General features: G+C 39.1%; 1 protein-coding gene across 4 annotated transcripts in view; it reads right to left on the bottom strand.

Moving 5' to 3' along the window:
- Positions 1–828: 828 nt before the first annotated feature.
- Positions 829–18,577, bottom strand: part of sema5a (sema domain, seven thrombospondin repeats (type 1 and type 1-like), transmembrane domain (TM) and short cytoplasmic domain, (semaphorin) 5A) — a 152,520-nt gene continuing 134,771 nt past the window's right edge. For 3 of the 4 annotated variants that reach the window (XM_028005263.1, XM_028005266.1, XM_028005264.1), the window contains exons 17-22: positions 13,736–13,945; positions 10,338–10,508; positions 9,982–10,137; positions 7,245–7,289; positions 6,336–6,547; positions 829–2,271 (exon numbers count right to left, since the gene is read on the bottom strand). In XM_028005263.1, the coding sequence (XP_027861064.1) occupies positions 2,152–2,271; positions 6,336–6,547; positions 7,245–7,289; positions 9,982–10,137; positions 10,338–10,508; positions 13,736–13,945 (914 nt within the window). In that variant the 3' untranslated portion in view covers positions 829–2,151. Of the gene's footprint in view, positions 2,272–3,416; positions 3,659–6,335; positions 6,548–7,244; positions 7,290–9,981; positions 10,138–10,337; positions 10,509–13,735; positions 13,946–18,577 lie in introns of all 4 variants that reach the window. The other variant, XR_003593883.1, reaches the window with a different exon arrangement.

The raw sequence follows: 18,577 nt of genomic DNA, 5'->3' as shown, positions 1-18,577 counted from the left end.
TTTGGATGATTTATGAAGTGGTGGGTTTGATCATGTTATGGTTTTGAACGTTTAACTGTCCACAACATAATGTGCACTGCAGAAGCATTTGAGGATCATCCTTCATCTGTTTAAAAGTAAAACTTGTATTTAGAATACTATTACTCTACCACAAGTCAAATCCAGGGCAACTAATTGCCTTCAGAAGTCAATTAGTAAATAGAGTTATCTGTGTGTAATTTAATCTCAGAATAAATAGAACTGTCCTGTGAAGGCTACAGTGGTTGGCTACAAAACACTAGTGAACCACAACACTGTTCACATCTAGGAATACCCCAGAGAGATCAGGATTAAAATGTGTGAATTCGTTTATTTGCAGGATTAGTTTATTTCTCCATCATCTGGAAGTGAAAAGGATATGGCAAACCTATGAAGATGCAATTGTCCACTTAACCTGACAGAATTTGCAAGAAAATCATTACTCACAAAAAACAGCCAAGGAACTCATGGTAGTTCTGGTGGACGAATGTGCTGACAAGACAACTCATAGCAGTGCACTTCACAAATATGGCATTTATGGAAAAGAATGGCCTGCTAAAAGGTCCAGATCCAAATCCAATTGAAAATCTGTGGCAAAATGTGAAAAACATGTTCAGACCACTCTATCTGATAAAGCTGAGCCTGTGCTATTTGAGTTAGGGTTGAGTTTGCGTTGGTCTGTCACATAAAAGCAACAGTTTGTGGCTGTACATGACGAACGTTTAAAAGGCAGGAATATTTTTGCAAGGAACTATGAGAATCCAAAGTTGATAGTGCAAGTTTTAGGTCACTATCTTCAATGACGGTATCTTCACCTAAATGAAAATAAATATTTATTAGATAATTTTCCAGCAAAGCTTTACAAAAAGGAGTACAGACCGTTGAATCTGTCAGTCACTGTAGACAAGTTTTGTAGGAAGCTGTTTTAATTTATGCACAAAAACACAAGCAAACATGTAGAAAGAGTTAGTTGCAACTGAACAAAAAGAAATAAAATAGATAAAAAAGAACAAACAAAAACAAGTTACGATACATGGGTAGCACTGAAGCTGAGAATCAGAGAAACAGTACTTGCTATGTATGCTCCATCTGTATAGTTAATGCCAATAACATTCTGCTTTCACAAACACATATTTATGACTCAGAAGTCAACAAAATAGTGAACACTATCAAAATTCAAAAACAATGTTTTTTTTTTCTTATTCTTTTACAAAATATTTATAAAAAGTACTATGGCAATGGTAAATTGAAGCAACCTGCTATGAGTACTCCCAAATAATTGCCAAAATGTGGACACAATGTTGTTTTTCTTTTTAAAAGATGAACTCTACACACTTGAAACAATGAGTAAATGCATAGAAAATCTAGACATAGGCATCAAACGTAATTTTCTGTACAAAAACATAAAAAAAGGGAATTTTTTAATATATATGTATAACTTGTATTTTTTTGTAGCTACTGAAAAGAAATAAAGCAAAAAATTAAAACTAAAAATAAAACAATAACATAACCAATGTTGACCACAGACATCAAATATCTACATCCTGAATCTACGACTGGAGTTGGACATTGTTCCAACTGTCTGGTAGGGCATTACCGTTGTAGCGAGTGGTAAAAACCACCGGTCATTCCTACAGACTATTTGTTTTAGGACTTCTGATGCGAATCCCATAACCAATAACAGCATCAAACTGTCTCTGGAACCCTGGAATGTGATCCATCATGCAAATTGCAACGGAACAGCAGAGCAAACACATCAGATGAAGTCATGCAAAGAAATTTGTGGTCATTTCCCATCGTTACAAATACAGGTCTGTCTTAGGGGCATCGGGAAATAAACATTAGATTGGATGTCACTCCCCAAAATATCCACAGCATTGGAGATCCAATTGTCCATTTCTCTTGGCGAGTTCAGTTTTTTCCAAGTGTACCCCAAGGCACCTGAGAGAAAGTGGGCATTTCCCTCTTTTGGCAACACCAGTGTTTGTGTTTTCGTTACATACCAGCTGCCACCGCGTGTCACCGTGGGAGTATCCCACATAAAGTGTTACAAATCTCAATACAAAGCACAACGAAAGGGGAAGTGGTCAAAATGGACAACAGGGTAATGATCTCCGCTATAAAAGTCTGGGGTTAATAGTCATCATAGGTGTTGAGGTCGGAGAAATACGCATTGGTATAAGTCTTCCCGGCAAGCTGTGGGTTGAAGTATTTATTCCTTTCCTCCAGAATCAGATTGTTTTTGTTGAAGCCCTGCAAATAAAGAAAAGAACAAAAAATAGATGGAGAGGAGAAATGAAAAGCAATCAGTATGGGCATTTTTTTCACAACATATGGATCAAGTGATTATTCAGCCCAGATGGCAAGGTAAAAGTAAATCCAAAGGAGCAACATAAATCAATGGGAGACTGCTCGGTGAATGGAACATACATTTCACAGAGCAAGGTCAGAGCATTTGCAAACAGGCTGGAAAAATGAGAAGTCACCACAGGGCTAAATTATTTTGATGCACATCCGAATGTCCACCTCTGTCATCTCTAATACCCAGCATCAGCGGTTTTTATGGCCCTCGGATTGTCGGTCCTCCAGGACAATCAAAGCCATAAAAATCGATCAAAGGCGAGTCACATTTCTGTTAAACAATCAGGAAGAACTATTGGGACGGGCGGAGGCATCTTGTCTGTCCCTGCATGACACAGTAAACATGGAACAAGCCTCTGATGTGCTGCTCAGTACAACAATTTGGCAAATAGATGAGTTCATATGCAGTCTGTTGTAGTGGGAAGTGTGATGGGAGTCCCCTGGGGCGGCGTAATTGAACACTTGATGATGCTGCATTTACAGCTGATGGATGTTTCCGACAAGTGTGCTGAGCAAAAAAACTCATATTTTGCTGCGTTCCCGTTATGTGATTTGCAGACAAAGGGAAAGCAATCAGCTCTCCTGCAGCCCCAAAGATGGTTATGTATCTCTGCAGGTGTCCACTTGGTTGCCTTTAAACAGCTGTGCAGCAATGCTTGTTTGCATCATCATCTACTGTGTCCTCTTCCTTTAAGCATATTATAATAGGCTTAAGAATGATTAAGTTGGAGTTTTTGGTACAGCACACACAATTTGCCTGAATGGTAATGTGCCGTTAGTGATAGAGAGGTAACAGAGGAAGGTAATAAGCCAACATTACTACAATATTTCCTTTTCAACCCATCAAATTAAATGATCAATTAAAAATACAGCATAACATGAAGGACAAACAAAAAAAGACATGCAAATGTAAGCACAAAAAGGGGAGGGATACACTGCCTTCTCGCAAGCTGGGAGAGAGAAAGGAGGCAGCCATGATGGGAGGATGGAAGGAGGTCTGAGCAGAAAAAGAGAAACTAGAGTGCTGTACTCCCAACCTGCCACACACAGGAAGTGCCACAGGAAGTGCAAGGGCAGGACTCGTTTGGGAACAGGAAGTAGTACTGGATGAGGGGGGTCAAAGAGTTGTCGGGGTTTTGGAGTGGGAAGTCAAGAAGCGGGATGTTGTTGAGGTTGGTTAGTAGAAAATCTCCAGTCCACGCATAGACACCCCCATGTTAGCAGAGAGAGGCTGGTGCATGGCAGGGTCGTCCAGAGGCAAGAGTACCGACACATCTGGCTGCAGGAAGGAAAGGAACGGGCAAGAGTCATCCTCAAAAAAAAAAAAGAAAGCAAATACCATATCTCACTTAATAGGAGCCTTGAAAAATTAACTGTACATACAATACTGTGACAAAGTATCCTTGTTAGAAATTTCTTCTGTTTTTGTTACTCTGGAACACATAAATGTTTTACCTCATCGAAACCTTGATAAAATATGAATTAACTGTGAACATGTGACCATGTTTTCTCAAAGCTGATTTTACTTGCCACAAATGGGGCCTGAAAAATCACAAAGTCTAAAGTAAACTTAAGTAGAACCTCTCTGACATCATAAAGTAGATTAAAAATGTATACGAGGAACATATTATACAACAATATTAAGAAATTCAAGATCTGATGAGAAACAAAGTTGTCTATTAGAGTGAAAAAGATTCAAAAGTAAATTTATTGCACCAACAGCTTCAGAGACAAGTCATCCAGGAGGACAGTAAAGATTGAGGTTCATAATTCAAGAATCAGGAAGAGACAGGGCAATATGGGTATCCAATGGTGAAGATAACTACCATAGAGTAAAAAGAATACAAAAGCAAAGTCACCAAACTAAATCTTGAAAAGCCCAAGACTGTTGTAAAGACACAGTGCCAGTTATCACAAACAAGTGACAGGAATTGTCACCACTAAAGGTGGCAAAACCAGTCATTAGGTTTACGGGGAAATTACTTTTTCATAGTGAGCCAGATTGGTCTTCCCTTAATAAATGAAATTGTCACTTAACAACTTCATGCAGTCTTTACTCAGCCCAGCTTTGTTCAGTATTAACAAAACCAGAAGAAATCTGTATGCGGCCACATTCTCTTTCAAAGTGCTGTAAAATGCAGTTAAATCCTCCAGCAAACCTCAATGAAGGGTGTTTAACTTTTTGTGCAGATAAATGATGAGCAACACAACTTGAATGAAAAACTGAAACTACATCTTCTGTTCATCATTTACTTGCATAATAGCTAAAAGGGTGCATATAATGGTGTTTCATACTTATTAGTTGAAACTTCACCGCAACATAAGGTTGTTTAGGCTCTCTGAGAGTTGGAGGCAAAATGTGCTGTTGGAAAATGACTCATTGCTCACCTGTCATACAGCTCCCTTTGCATCTTCACACTGACTGTCTACACTCATATCTGCCGCTATCTGCAACTGCACTAACTGAATTATTTTTGATACATCTGACTCTAATTGCATGACAGATGAACTCCGTCTCCAAACCCTTGAAGAAATTATATTCACAGAAGTTTGCTCCGAGCCAAAGGAACTGCGCAGGCTTTAACAAGGCTACAAAACATTTTCATATACGGGAAGCACTGTTGCAAACAGAGATCAAAGTATTTACCTAGTTGATGTCACTGATACTCACAACTTCCTCTGTGAGTTTAAGGTCTCAAGTAATGTGTGAGATGGTATGTTAATTAAAAAAAAACAACAACAAAAAAACAAAACAGAATAAAGTCGACTATAATAAAAACCTGAATAAAATTGCCTGTTTAGCCAAGGGAATTTTTCCTCGTTTTTGAAGGTGTGGGGAAATCACCATGTTTGGACAAAAGCAAAGACCTACAAAATGTTCCTAGGTCCTTCTGTCTACTTTAAATTTTCTTTAAATGTGTGCTTCTTGCTTGTATCCCAAATTGACTAGGCTTCTGTAATGTGCTATTTGCTGGTGTTAAACACACGTCCATTACATGTTTACAGTTAAACCAAAATGTAGCTGCTTGACTTTTAACTAGCCTCTTTCTACTGGCTCCCAGTTCTTTTTATGATTTAAAAATGACTTTTTGTCTTAAAATACTTGGCACCTCAGTGTCTTTTAAACCCGTTACTCTTTCACCCTAAACCGTTCACTTTAGGGAAGACAGTGTGGTCTAATATGAAGCACACATCGTTAGGTAATTTTAAAATGTATTTTCTTATGTCTTTGTGATTTGAAAAAAAAACATATTTAATTATGCGTTCTTTTTCTGTTTAAGTTGGTCAAGAAAGCATTTGTTTAATTGGCAAAAGTTTGACAAGATCCATTGCCTCTAAGACCAGTTTTATGGGTAAAAACTGAGACACTTCACTCCTGAATCACAGATAAAGCCCTAGCTTGAGCATGGAGTGCCTGTGGAGAAGCACTAATCACCAGCCCATTTCTGGCCAAACAGCCTGAATGTGTCAGTGGATAAGAGGCTATTTGTGCCAGGAGTCGAGCTGGACCACTCTAACTGGCCCTGATACATCTGACTATCTGCACTTTAGGATGTAATCATAACCCAAAAAGCTGATCTAGCCACAAGGCACCTTTGCTGATTATATTTAATATCATATAGCTAATTGCATTAGGATTCTAAGGGAAAGCAGTGTAGCACTCCAGGAACAGAACAGATTCACACACCGAGACAGACGTAGAGAAGATGAACGCACCACTGCCTACCTGTTACGTTAGCAGAGAGTGTCAGCAAGTGACAGGAGGGGGTGAGACAGTGACAGTCAGTAAGTAGAGTATTTAATCACAGCTGACACTGGCAGCAGAGGCACTGCTCAATGACTCAAAGGGGGTGTTTAACATTCACTGATTAGACCAAACTGATCTTTTCCTCTGCATATGTGAACATTTGTCATATTGTGACCAGGGTGAACCAAGAGCGTGTCTGTCTACAGACCTTGATGGCTTCCACGGTGTCGTACTTGTCCAGTTTGTTGATGTGGTTGGTGATGCTGGTATTGAGCGGGGCAGCGGAGATGGGGTGTATGACGGTGGCGTCGTGGGACTGCTGCTGGTAGCGCTGGCAGTAGGAGTAGACGAGCAGCGTGACCAGGCAACCAAGAATGGAGCTGCTGAGACCCACTGCGATCATGTGGAAAAGGTTGAAATCTGAAAGGCGGAATAGGGAGGCATAAGCATGAGGCTAAAATGGGTTGTTGTGAAATAATTCATCCACTGAAATAGTTATTGATGTAATAAGTGGCACTTCTACAATAAAACCTGCTTAAAAAGGGGCTATTAATATTTATAACTTCCTTTTCCTCTTTTTGAAATTGTATTCATGATAGTGAACCTGTCGACACAGACTGAGTTAAGGTAAACTCTTTATACACTAGGTCTGGATCAAGTCTTTGACTCTTTTTAACATTATGTTTAACATCTGAGACAGTGTGAGATTTTGGTTCCTGTCTTTAAAGGCTGCATTCAAAATCGTGTAGAGATGAAAAGTACAAATTCAAAATTGGGCAATTTTTGATGTTTGCCAGGGCTTAACCAGTCCAATAAAATTCTCTCTTCATGCAGCAGCTGTGCAGCGCATCCTGCAAGCCAAGTAAAACAGATGTACACTGCATATAGATGATACACTTACAGTAGCTTTCCTAAAAAAATAAGGCAATGGGAGAATGTACACCAAAGGGCCAAAAAGGTCATAAAGCAAGACTTTACAAAACACATTTCTCAAAAACTTGAACAAAGCTCTGCAAGATGGAGACTTTCTTTTTGCAGAGAATATGTGAGACGCCAGATGCTATACCCTTTCTTCTTCTTTCTGTCTTTCAGACTCACACATACAGATGAGAATTACCTCCACAGCGCCTCTCCTCCTGACTGGAGCGTGCGATGGAGACTTCTAAAGGAGAAGAGGAAAGCAACAAAGCAGCAGCGTTAGCACCAACAACACCTCTACACATCCTTGTTTTTGTCACTAACAGCTTGTTCTCCCGAAGGTAAGCATGAAAATGTGTTGAATAGGACGCAGAAAATCGTTAAAACTTCGAAAGCTAATCAGGGCTGTGGCACCTCAAGTGGTTTATGAAAGTATCAGTTCCCATTAGAAGGAAATGAAGTACAGAACATTGGTAATGAACCCTAATGGACTACTTTCCTCATAAAAAGGAATGAATGGGGTTATAAAATGTAGATTGGTAATTCTGTAGAATTTCCTAATGAGCATTATATCCTATTTAATTAATACAGAAAGGTTACAAATATGGGGTTCAGTTAAATGTTTGTTCTGTCGCATAATTATTTTCCTCAACTAAAGTTTGTTTTACTCAAATTACAGCAAAAATACTTAAGCAAAAAAAAAAAAAAAACACCCCATCGCTTTTCAATAATTTGGCGTCTCAGTTGCATTATGTGAAGCTCAAGCATGCTGTCTTGAAAGCAGGAGCTTTGATGACCCTTGTTTAGTAGAGATGCAGAGATCAATTCTTTTCTGTGTCTAGCATTACTGACTGTCAATAAGGAGATGCCTGCATGAGCCAATGTCAATACTAACAGTGTGAGAAAGACAGGAGGGTGTGTGCAGTATATAATGCAGCTTATCGTTATGATTAAATTTGATTATGTTCCTTAACTTGTCCCGCTCTTTGTCATAAGCAGCCAATATAGATTTATCAAACAGAAAAAGTTGCTCGGTTTTACATTTACTCTGTGGACGATTAACATTTATTGCTGGTGTGTGGCTCCAGCCACCTGTAACTAAGCCACACTAAGACATTAGGAAAGCAGAAAAGGATATGTAAATCACTCAGTTTGGCTTGTGAAAATTAAAGGCCTCGAAGTCCTGATGAAAAGAAAAACGAGATGGTTTCATGGACAGCAGGTTTGCTCTCAGCTGCCAGTTGGAATCTGTTTCTGCATTGTCGATCGTGATTGGGCCAGCAGCAGGGGGATCCCACAGATTTTGCCTAGCAAAAGTATATTTGCAATAATAAAGAGACCCGACTGTGAAAAGCTGCCTCTGAACTAGAAAATATCTACACCAATTAAACATTCAGCTTTAAAAAAAGTGAATGATTTTTTTTTTTTTCATCAAACTCTGTTGTGAGCATCAATAAATGATTATTTTTTAGAATCAAATTTTACTGAACCTGGACACAAAGCTGAAACTATGAGATGAAACAGATTAAAAATAAGCTCACAGAGAAAGCTGTAGTTTAGATATAAGAAAATTGGGCTGAAGGAAAAATAGGCTCTTCTGTTCCTCAGTGAATGACAATTACTTACATCTTTTTATTTTTTTAGATCGTGTGCCAACTATTGCTTGTTCAAAGAGGTCAACTGCTCTTCTGTGTAAATGATGCCATTAAAATAATTACTTCTTCTAAAATATCAAGATTTCTGGTGCAGAAAAGAGGTTTTATCTAAAGCTTAAATCCTTTCATAGTTGCCCAGTAACACACTCACTCATTTAATGGAGTGAATAACTAAATGTAACATTTTCCACTACATATAACTAACAAAATGGGGCTCAAAGTAAACATTCTAACACCTAAAAGTAATTAATGTGTTACTATGCTTGGGAACAAGGCTAATAAGGCCTCCCTGTCTTCCTTATCTCATCTTCCAAATTTTCTCACACATCTTCATTTCCTCTTTTCTCCTCCGGTCCCACTTGACATTCTATTTTTATGCTTTTCAACTTCCTCATCCCTCTATTTTTTCATCCCACTCGTCATTCTCATACATGACTCAATTTCATTTGACGCATCCTTTTCGTCCCGTTTTAGGTCTCGTTTTCATTCTTCTCATCCCTCTTTCAATCTTATCATCCCGACCACTTTTCACTCATTGCAGTGGGATGGTGCTTGATACCAAAATCATTCATATCGTGTGACGACGTCCACCATTAAAAGTGTACTAACAAAGTCTCTCTGGCATGATGTGAGTTACGAAGAGAGCTGAAATGCATTTGCCTTCTGCAGAAAGAAACTGAATCTAATCTTCTAAGGTTTTGCTTTATTTACTGTATAAATCTTCCTCCAGGGTCAGTTTGTTAACAGTAAGGACTTGCTTTCTTCCTGCACTCCTTTCTCCATCTATCCTTGCTTTTTACACCAACTTTAGAGTAACTCTAAATTTATGATAACGACAAAACTAGAAAGTCTCCCACTCACTAAGCAACAAAGGTAAGTCTGTCATGGAAACAGTAAAACTTCTTCTTTTACGTGTAGCAACATAATCAAAGAATAATTTCTTCGGTTTTAGAAAAAATAGAGCTTTCAATGCGGTACTAAAACAGCAGAGCTCACCCACAATGCAATCACAACATAGACTCGGGAGTTGTTCTTCAGAATGTTTCTAATTCAACCCAAAAGGCTGAACTGTCTCTCAACCTGACCTCTAACATGCTACAGCCTCCCTTCGAGAAATCAATAATGCACTTAATTATCACAGGATTCTTGAAAACAAACTGAACTACCACTGTGCTAGTGGTGGGTACGCTCCTTGCACTCCCCAGTATGAGTGTTAAATCATGCATAAGTGACATCACAAAGTGCCAGACAGAGTGTATCCGAGTATGTGTGTGTCATCACCTGGTATAAAGTTGGAGTCAGGGGAGCAGGGTCTGGTCTCGCTGCTGTTTCCTGAGCACTGGTTTCCAGTGGGGAAAAGAACATCGCAGTGACGCACTCGCAGCTGGGCACCGCTGGAGTCACAGTGGGACCACTCAGACCAGCTGGACCAGCTCTCTAGAAAACAGCAATGGCAGCGTGTCTCACAGCCTGCTGAGTGTGAGTCTGCACCGCACTGAATAACTTTGTGTATATTAGTGATGCATGAACGCCCTTCGAGAGGCTGAGAAAAATGAAAGAAAAACAATAGACGGAGCGCTGCCTGCGTCAGAGCTCTCTCAAGTTTTTCACTTAGAGGTGGAAATGTTTGTGTGTACCTGGACAAGCCTGTGTGTTGCAAAGTGCTTCCTCGGTGTGCAGTCCCAGGCAGATGTCTCCTCCATAGGCTGGTGGAGGGTTGCTGCAGGTCCTCGTCCTCATGTAGTGTCCTCCTCCACAAGTCACAGAGCACTTAGACCATGATGACCAGCAGGACCAACTGCCATCCACTGAAACCAGAGGTTTTATAAATACTTAACGCTGAAAGATTGAGTGATTTACTCAAATGAATAGGTTTCCCTTTGGTAATGAATACAGAACAGGAGGAAACAGACAATTTTAGTAAGTAATTTTCAGACCATTTGATTTTTCAGACCTAGCTATTTTGACCAGCAAGAGGGGAAACTAAGTAAATTGATTTTGGTTCCGTTCATAGGCACAAATATGTTGTCATTGTCAAGGTCCTGGCATGGTATTGGACTGCTGTTATGTTGCTCTGAAAAATCATCAAGTTTAAATTAAATTTAAAATTGCTTGGTTTCCAACCACAAACCTTCTAAGCTTCCAGGTCCAGTCCATCCATCTTTGACAGGGCTAACATCGGGGCCATTCAAGAAGTGCAATGGTGACCTCTTTTATCATACCTGGGGTTTATTGCACAAAGTGGATGAGTTAAAGAAGATAGGAGACTCCTTCCAAATGCTTTACAACTCCATGTCTAGCTGTACTGTGCTTGAAAGCAGGATCCTCAGCATATTTAAATCAACTCTTCCACGCCTAATAAGAAGAGTGATCAAATAGCCATTACGGCCAGGACCTTGTTAATGGTCCAGGTGTAATGGCTGCAGCACATTAAATTAGTGGAGTGTATAATTTAAATAAATATTTGAGCTCATATTTGCAAATTGCACTCTTTTGGGATTAAATGAATCCATAATCCTGTTGACTGAACTCTTGCTTTTAAAAAACATATCCATAACACCCCTAAGCCCTCTGCCCAAAAAAAAAAAAAAATCATTAAAAGCCCAGAACTAATATAAAATTTCTTACGCCAATGATGTGTATGTAAACTTTTTAGTTGAATGCGAGTGCGGTTTTTATATTCAGAAAGTGTAGGTATTGCGTCACCTTTAAAGCAGTTTCCAGCCTACAAAATTTTCCAAGTCATTAGCAAAGACAAATATCCAGAAGCACATTCCTGTGTAGACATATGTTTATATCGATGACACCCAGACATGCAGACAAACGTGCATTTATGCGAGTCAAGTAGGTAGAAATAAAGAGAAAAAGGAGCAGAAATATATGGAAAGCTTTCACATGAGCCTCAACGGAGGTAAATATCCCTTCCCAATCATTTGTTTAACACCTTCCTTCATTGTAACAACCTAAAACACTCGTCTCAACTCCTTTTAAAGACTCAAGAATGGCTGGCGGCACTAAATGGGTAATTGAAGTTGCCGAAGCTTTTTGTCACCTCAGTGTAATTTCTGTATTGCAGAATGACACAGATGTCGATTCTTAGCCCTCGATGATGTATCGCCTCATCGGAGAAGCAGACGCAGTTAAAACACGGATTCATTTGTTTCCAGAGTGGATGGACGGAAGGCATGGCACCTTTTCTTTGCCTTCTCTTGCACAGCAAACTAACACATAAAAAAAAAATTAAAAAAAGATGTGGATTAGCCATGGGAGGTTTACAATTGGTCTACCAGCACAGCCTGCCAGCCTCAAAATAATATCTCTCTTTCAGAGTGGTGCTAATTGAGTACACATTAGTATTCATTGCTATCCGAGCTGGGTTAAGCTGGCCCCTTTGGGGGACGGGAGCATGGAGTTGTTCATCAACACACCGTAACTGTGGTATCATTATAGTCAACATCCAAGAATAGGTATAATGCTTGTATTAAGGTAGAGACGCTGAACAGAAGAAAATCAAAGCATGTTCATGTGTCCTTTCACTCCCCCGGAGCGGTGCCGTCTGCGCGGATAAACCGCTCTTTGATCTACCCCAAATCTTCCTCACAACCTGACAACAGCTTACTTCATGAAATACAAACTCAAGATGCTGGGGTGAGTTTTACCGAATTAATTATTGCAATGCTGATGGACTTTCAGGATAGTGTTTGTTTTGTTTGCTCACAACCTGGAACAAGTCATATAGACAGATTGATTGAGGGGTAGGGAGGATAAAACAGCAACCGATCGAACCCGCTTCTCTTCACAACGCTTGATTGATAATAATTTGAGACAACATTACACTTGCCTGTTCAGTGGCCGTGCTGAACACCAGGTGGGCTTAATGCTAAACTAAGTACTGGATTTTCATTCAGACAGCTTACTTCCCTCGTCAGAGAGGGTATTCTTTTAATTAGAAAGCTTCCCCTCTTCTTTTTCTGTCAGATGACTGTTGAAAATACATTGTCTTGGGGCTTTTCACAGCAGAATAAGGTCTTCCCATGGCTGGCAACATAATTACACAGCAATAGTAATTACATACAAGAGAGCCAGAGGGATTGTCTCCTTGATTCTTGGTCTAAATCGAGGTCTCCGTCACACCTTTTATCTGCATCTGATTTCTTCTGTGGGTTTTAATGATTCTGCAGGTCATCTGTCACTGTTCTCTATCCATTAATCAAGAAGAAGAAAGAACATGTAGCTTCATTGCAGTGGGAGGTCTGTGTTTTTTTTATCTGCAAGAGTGAAAAGATAATTTGCCATTTTATTGACTATTGCTCTTGTAATTGTTCTTATCTTTGTGAATCTTCTGCTCTCTCTATGCCTGCTTGGATTTTTTTAATTCTAAGCAATGTGCCTCTCAGATGTTAAAAATAATTGAGCAATAAATGCACAAAGTGATCTGAATAAATATAGTGATGCTTTGAACGTTTTTCACAATTTTTTAGTGCAACATTGTGAAAAGGAAGTAAAGAGATGCATTGTTTCCAAAGTGTCTACTAGGTCTCTCTGTAATCTAATACATCTAAAAAAAAAAAGATCCAGTGTCAGTAAGAGTCGACTAACATCACAGTGCACTGGCTTGAAAGTATTTGCCCACTCTGTATTGTAAAAGGTTTTCCAAATCTGTTCGATAATCAACAAATTTCTTGTCCATTTCTTTAGGTCAATACAGATGTACAGTAGTTCTGGACTTGACTAGGCCATTTTCAAATAAATTTTCTTCAGATGACGCAATTTCATTATCACTTTGATACAAAAAAGAGACTTGACATGGGATAGCGATTCATCTTCTAGCAGGGCATCAACACAAATAATGCAGCCATAAAATGATTTTTATGCGTAAAAAACAGTAAAACAATGTATAATTTTTTTTTATCATTTTCCTCCCAATGCCTAATATTGTGCTACTAAGTGATTCTGAATATAGTATGATAAAAAAAGAAAAGTTAATTTGAACACTTTTCCAAGGCGTTGTGCTTAATATTTGAAAATGTCCTACCTGGACAGGGCGTGATGTTACACTCCTGAAACTCCTGCGCCGGGCCCAGGCAGGTCTGACCTCCATACCGCGGCTCTGGGCTGCTGCAGGTCCTCTTTCTGCTCCGAATGCCTCGGCTGCAGTCTCTGCTACACTGAGACCAGGAGCTCCAGGAGGACCAGCCACCATTCACAGTGTGGCCAGAGATTCTCCCCAGACGAAGAACTTCACCTGCGAGGTACAGAGATTTGTACAAGGCTAATAATGAGATGCTCAAATTCCAGGACAGAGTGCGTCTCACCATAGTGAATCATTTGAAAGATATGTAACTGGATTTTTAACACTTCACTCTATTCTAGGCAGCGATGTGCATTTGACCAAAGTCAATCTGTGGTGAAAGAGTAAGAGGTGCTACTTTTTGATGTTTTTTAATGTATCTGTAAAGTTGTTTTTTCAAAAAAAGTAACTAAAATATAAATGAAAATCACCACATAATGGAAAGAACACAGGATAATTCACTCATTCAAGACTTGAGTTCTACCAACCATGCAAATTTGCTTTGATCAGACAAAATATCATTTCACACATAACAAATAAATGATTTTTGACAAATTACAGGACAAACAGTCTTGAAATTTTCACATTTACAACTTATAACAATTGCCATCAAAATGTTGGTCATAGTTTACATGAGAACATCCCTCCACATTACACTGCTATATTTCAATTTGACTATAATTTAAACACAGTGAAACAAGAACATGTCATTCAGAGGCACTGACGTGTTCAAAGATACAGATATTTACTTTTGAGAGATGGGCTGAGGATTTTGAAAAAGAAGGTAGGTTTTGTAGGTAAGCCATGGGGTTTTTGCTGTTTGTACAAATGACTCTTTTGCAAAAGTTGAGGATGATTCGAGGAATATACCAAATTGACTGAAAAAACAACTGTAGTTATATTTTAAAAAAAACTATATATAAAGCTGTTTGACCTGCTTATTTTGACATGTAAGATTTGTATTTGTTCATCTTCCACAACATTCCTTTCTAAGATATTCCAGTTTGTGTCAACAGCAAAGTCCCAGAGGGCTCACACATTAAGCCCTGACAGTACGTCACCTCTACTTTGATCAGTCTAATTAAACCCAACTGAGCATGCTCCCACTTTTCCCCCCGATCCAACTGTTTGCTACTCGCAGGGCCGTAGACGTTTTTCTCGATATACTTTGTGTCAAAAATGTGATCCGTCACGCAATTCTTTTCATTTGTTTTCATTCTAGAGATCCTACATGGATGACATCAGTTGACTAATCAGAGATCTCTCATCTGGAACCAGTCAGGCTGTGAGTTTTTAAATGAAATCCAAAAACGTACTTTCAATTAAACTGTAATGACTGCATGCATTAATCAGCTCTGTGTTCAGACGGAGACATCAGGATGATCAGAGAGGGATAGCTTTTTGCATTGACCGAAATGAGGAAATCCATCTGTTTGACTCAATGAGAATCCCCTCTAGGCAAAGAGAATCACTGTCCATGCACTTCTCTGATGAATCCCTCACTAAACATTGTTGGTGTGTTTTAAGGTGGATGTTCACCCTTTGCACCTGCGCTGCTTCCTTTTTGAGTGGGAATATAATTCACCCGCTGTTCAAAAGGACAGAAAAAACATCCAGATTCTTGTTAATCTTTCCTTTATTACATGCAGTTACTGTCTCACTTAGCTTCCTTATTGCCTCTTTTTATCCCCACTATTCTCCTTCTTTCTTTACCGTTATTAACATGCTGCATATTTTCTGTCTCAACTCCTTTTTCCCCGTCCTCCAACCTGGCCTTGCCGTTTCGTCAACGTCCTCTTTTCACTGACAGTTATCACTGCGCTTCTGCTTTGTATTCTCAGGGAGAGCACGATGTGTTTACCCGGCGCAAATCCACGACCTCTTCATAACTGTGGCTGACCTTGCCGGTGCACAGGCCAGCTAACCTGGCATCACGCTGCCTTGAGCGCTGACAAGCCCACAGAGGACTCCAGGGGCCCTTGCTTTTTATCGATTCTGAGGAGGCAGTGGAATGGACAGTCCCAACTTCCACTTTGACCTGTGCTCTTTATCAAGCCCTCTGGGACCTGAAAGACTAGACCACCTCTCTGAAGGCAATGGAGTGAATCATGAACAGTCTTCTCAAATGTGGACATGACCTTTACATAAAGCTTTATTGGAATAAATATAAACATACAATTCTTCATCTTCTGGTCTACTGTCTGGCTGATGACGTACATTTTGTCAGCTGCATCTTCTAGTAGGGGCTGTTATGAGTCTCTGGACAGCCCAAATCTTTGTGACAATACTGTTTGTGCGTCAGCAACAGTACCAGTCAGAAGGTAGCATAAAATCGTAATGTCGTCACATTATGAGCAGAAGAAGAAAAACAACAATGGAGCTTGTTTTACAGAAACACATTAAGGTGAGATTGGCTCTTTTACCAATCTTGATGCTGCATCCCTCAGGTACAACAAAAACTGCACTGATGTTTCTATTCAGGCTGCCTTTCCAAGATAAAGAGATAAATGTTAAAAAACCTGAATTGATGAATAAATTACTGTTCTTAAGCAGGAAGCACATTGTGTGTTTTCAGACTTGTGATACAACTTCTACGAAAAATTTACGGTACTAGGAAACCTTTGAGTTTTCTTATTGGAGAGGCTAAGTGAAAAATTCGGGGGAAACGCGCAAAATAAATTATCTGCCCGATGATCTATGAACTGACATCATTTAGGGAAAGCTTACATTCAGCTGTGAGTACTAGAATGTAGCAACGTAACTGGATTACTAAAAATTTTTTTTTAAGAGGATTCAGTTTTTAATTATTGATATTGTCCTCATAATTATAACGATTATGTTGTCAATTGCTGCAGCAAATTGAACTCTCCATGTTTTTTCCATCTCCGCTTATGCCACAGCATGAGCTATCTTCTATGTTTTTTCTACTTTCAAAATAAATTAGAAGTGTAATAAGAACTTCATTAATATTCTGGTATGTGTTTCTTTTTTGCTGTTTTCTTTTCCTCTTTTGAGTAAATAGCATAGAAAGTACTTTGGATTGACAGGTGTATGCATATACTCTAAGAAAACTTGCCTTGCCTAGAACAAGACTGTTCAGAGGTGAGACAAAATATTTTGGTATATTTCGTACTTTTTCCACTCTAAATAATTTCCTTTCAACAAAGAAAAATGCATTCTTTTTAAAGCAACACTTTCCTTTGATCACTCTAAATGCAGTGACGTCGTTTTGTTTTTGCAGAGGGCAATGTTCTGCTTTGAAAGCATCAAAGTACGTGTTGAGCATGGACATAACTGCATACAGTGAAAGTCAGTCATGACATCTGTTTGACGTTGATCAGAGCTCACGCACCACAATTTTCTTAACCATGTAGTAATTCACAAGAATTTCTGTAAATCCTGATTTAACACCTAAAAGCTTTAATTGCAGTTAGCAAGTCACAATCTTATCATCACATATTATATGGTCTAAAAGTACTTGTTTTTAATTTTTTGATACAGAGCTACCTGATATAACTCTATTCGCCTCACTTTTTCCATCGCTGAAAACACCTGTATCCTTGTCTCACTTCATGCTCTGCTCAGATGTTAGCATCTCCACTTTACGGTTGCTTTGAAGTACTTTACATATTAAGTTAACCCCTTTACTCCCAAAACAAACAGCAGGAGCCTTTTCTTTAAAAATAGGTCGAAGCTAGATCTATTGATTCACCAAGAACCTCACACAGCCGAAAGGAATTAATCCTCACTCTCCTGATAAGCTAGCTTCAATATGGACAGAGTACAACATCAAAACACCTCACCTGCTGAACATCACATCCAGCTCACAAGCAAAATAAAAACAAAAGCCCAAAAAACCTTAGTGCAGAGAGGTGGGTTAAATGATGGCAAAACTGTGCAATCTTGTGTTCTGTATGGATAACAATCAAAAACATGAAAACAAAAAAAATTAGATGGACACCAAGATGAAATGACACCTGTAAACCATATCTGCTTCTATAACAAGAGGAAGTGAGAGACAGAGTAGCAAAATCACCACTTTCAGCAGAGAGCAGAGATCTGCTGTCAAGTTTCATCAACAAAAAATGCTAAAAGATCACACTGAGAGAAAAAAAACCTGCCTCTCAAGCTGCCTTACATTCTACACTGCATGTTGGCTTGCCATTACTTGTCCTCCCCTTTTACTTTACCTTTGAGATTATCAATGTCCCCCTGTGGACGAACCAATTTCTTCCAACATGCATGTGTGAAAGTGCCAATGTTACATCTTGTGAAAATTAGAGGGTTCGGACTGTTTGCAGTCGCACAACGTGACAGTATTTTCTGTGCTGTCCAAAGAAACGCTCCCAGGAGATTTTTACCCAAATAAGGTTTGTCAGAGTGCAAAATAAAACACAACCCTGCAAATTCATGAGGGCCCCCACAGACATGCACGGAAACACAAATAGCCTGGCCATCGACTACTTTATGGGAACATCTGTTTATTTAATGCAGTCCAAAGCTACACTGGCTATATTGGATTGTATTACGAGGAAAGGAGTCCCATATACAACAACTGCTCATTACAACCTCAGTAATAAACTATAGGCAGAATTACTTAACGCAGCATCAACAAACACTGAATATACTGCTGCTTTGTAATCATGGACCTTGTGGCTGTTTTGGGATTTTTTTTAATGAGAAAAAAATCCAGAAACAGAAACAGGACATATGTAATATGGGTACATGAGATTATGTCCCTATATTACGCATTTCATGAAATATGGAGACATTATGCATTATAAATTAGTGTAATTGAATGTTCCT

Source organism: Xiphophorus couchianus, chromosome 21 (genome assembly GCF_001444195.1).
Source record: "Xiphophorus couchianus chromosome 21, X_couchianus-1.0, whole genome shotgun sequence".
In the NCBI taxonomy this organism is placed as follows: domain Eukaryota; kingdom Metazoa; phylum Chordata; class Actinopteri; order Cyprinodontiformes; family Poeciliidae; genus Xiphophorus; species Xiphophorus couchianus.
The sequence above is the reverse complement of the archived record's forward strand: the minus strand, read 5'-3'. Positions and strand labels throughout refer to the sequence as shown.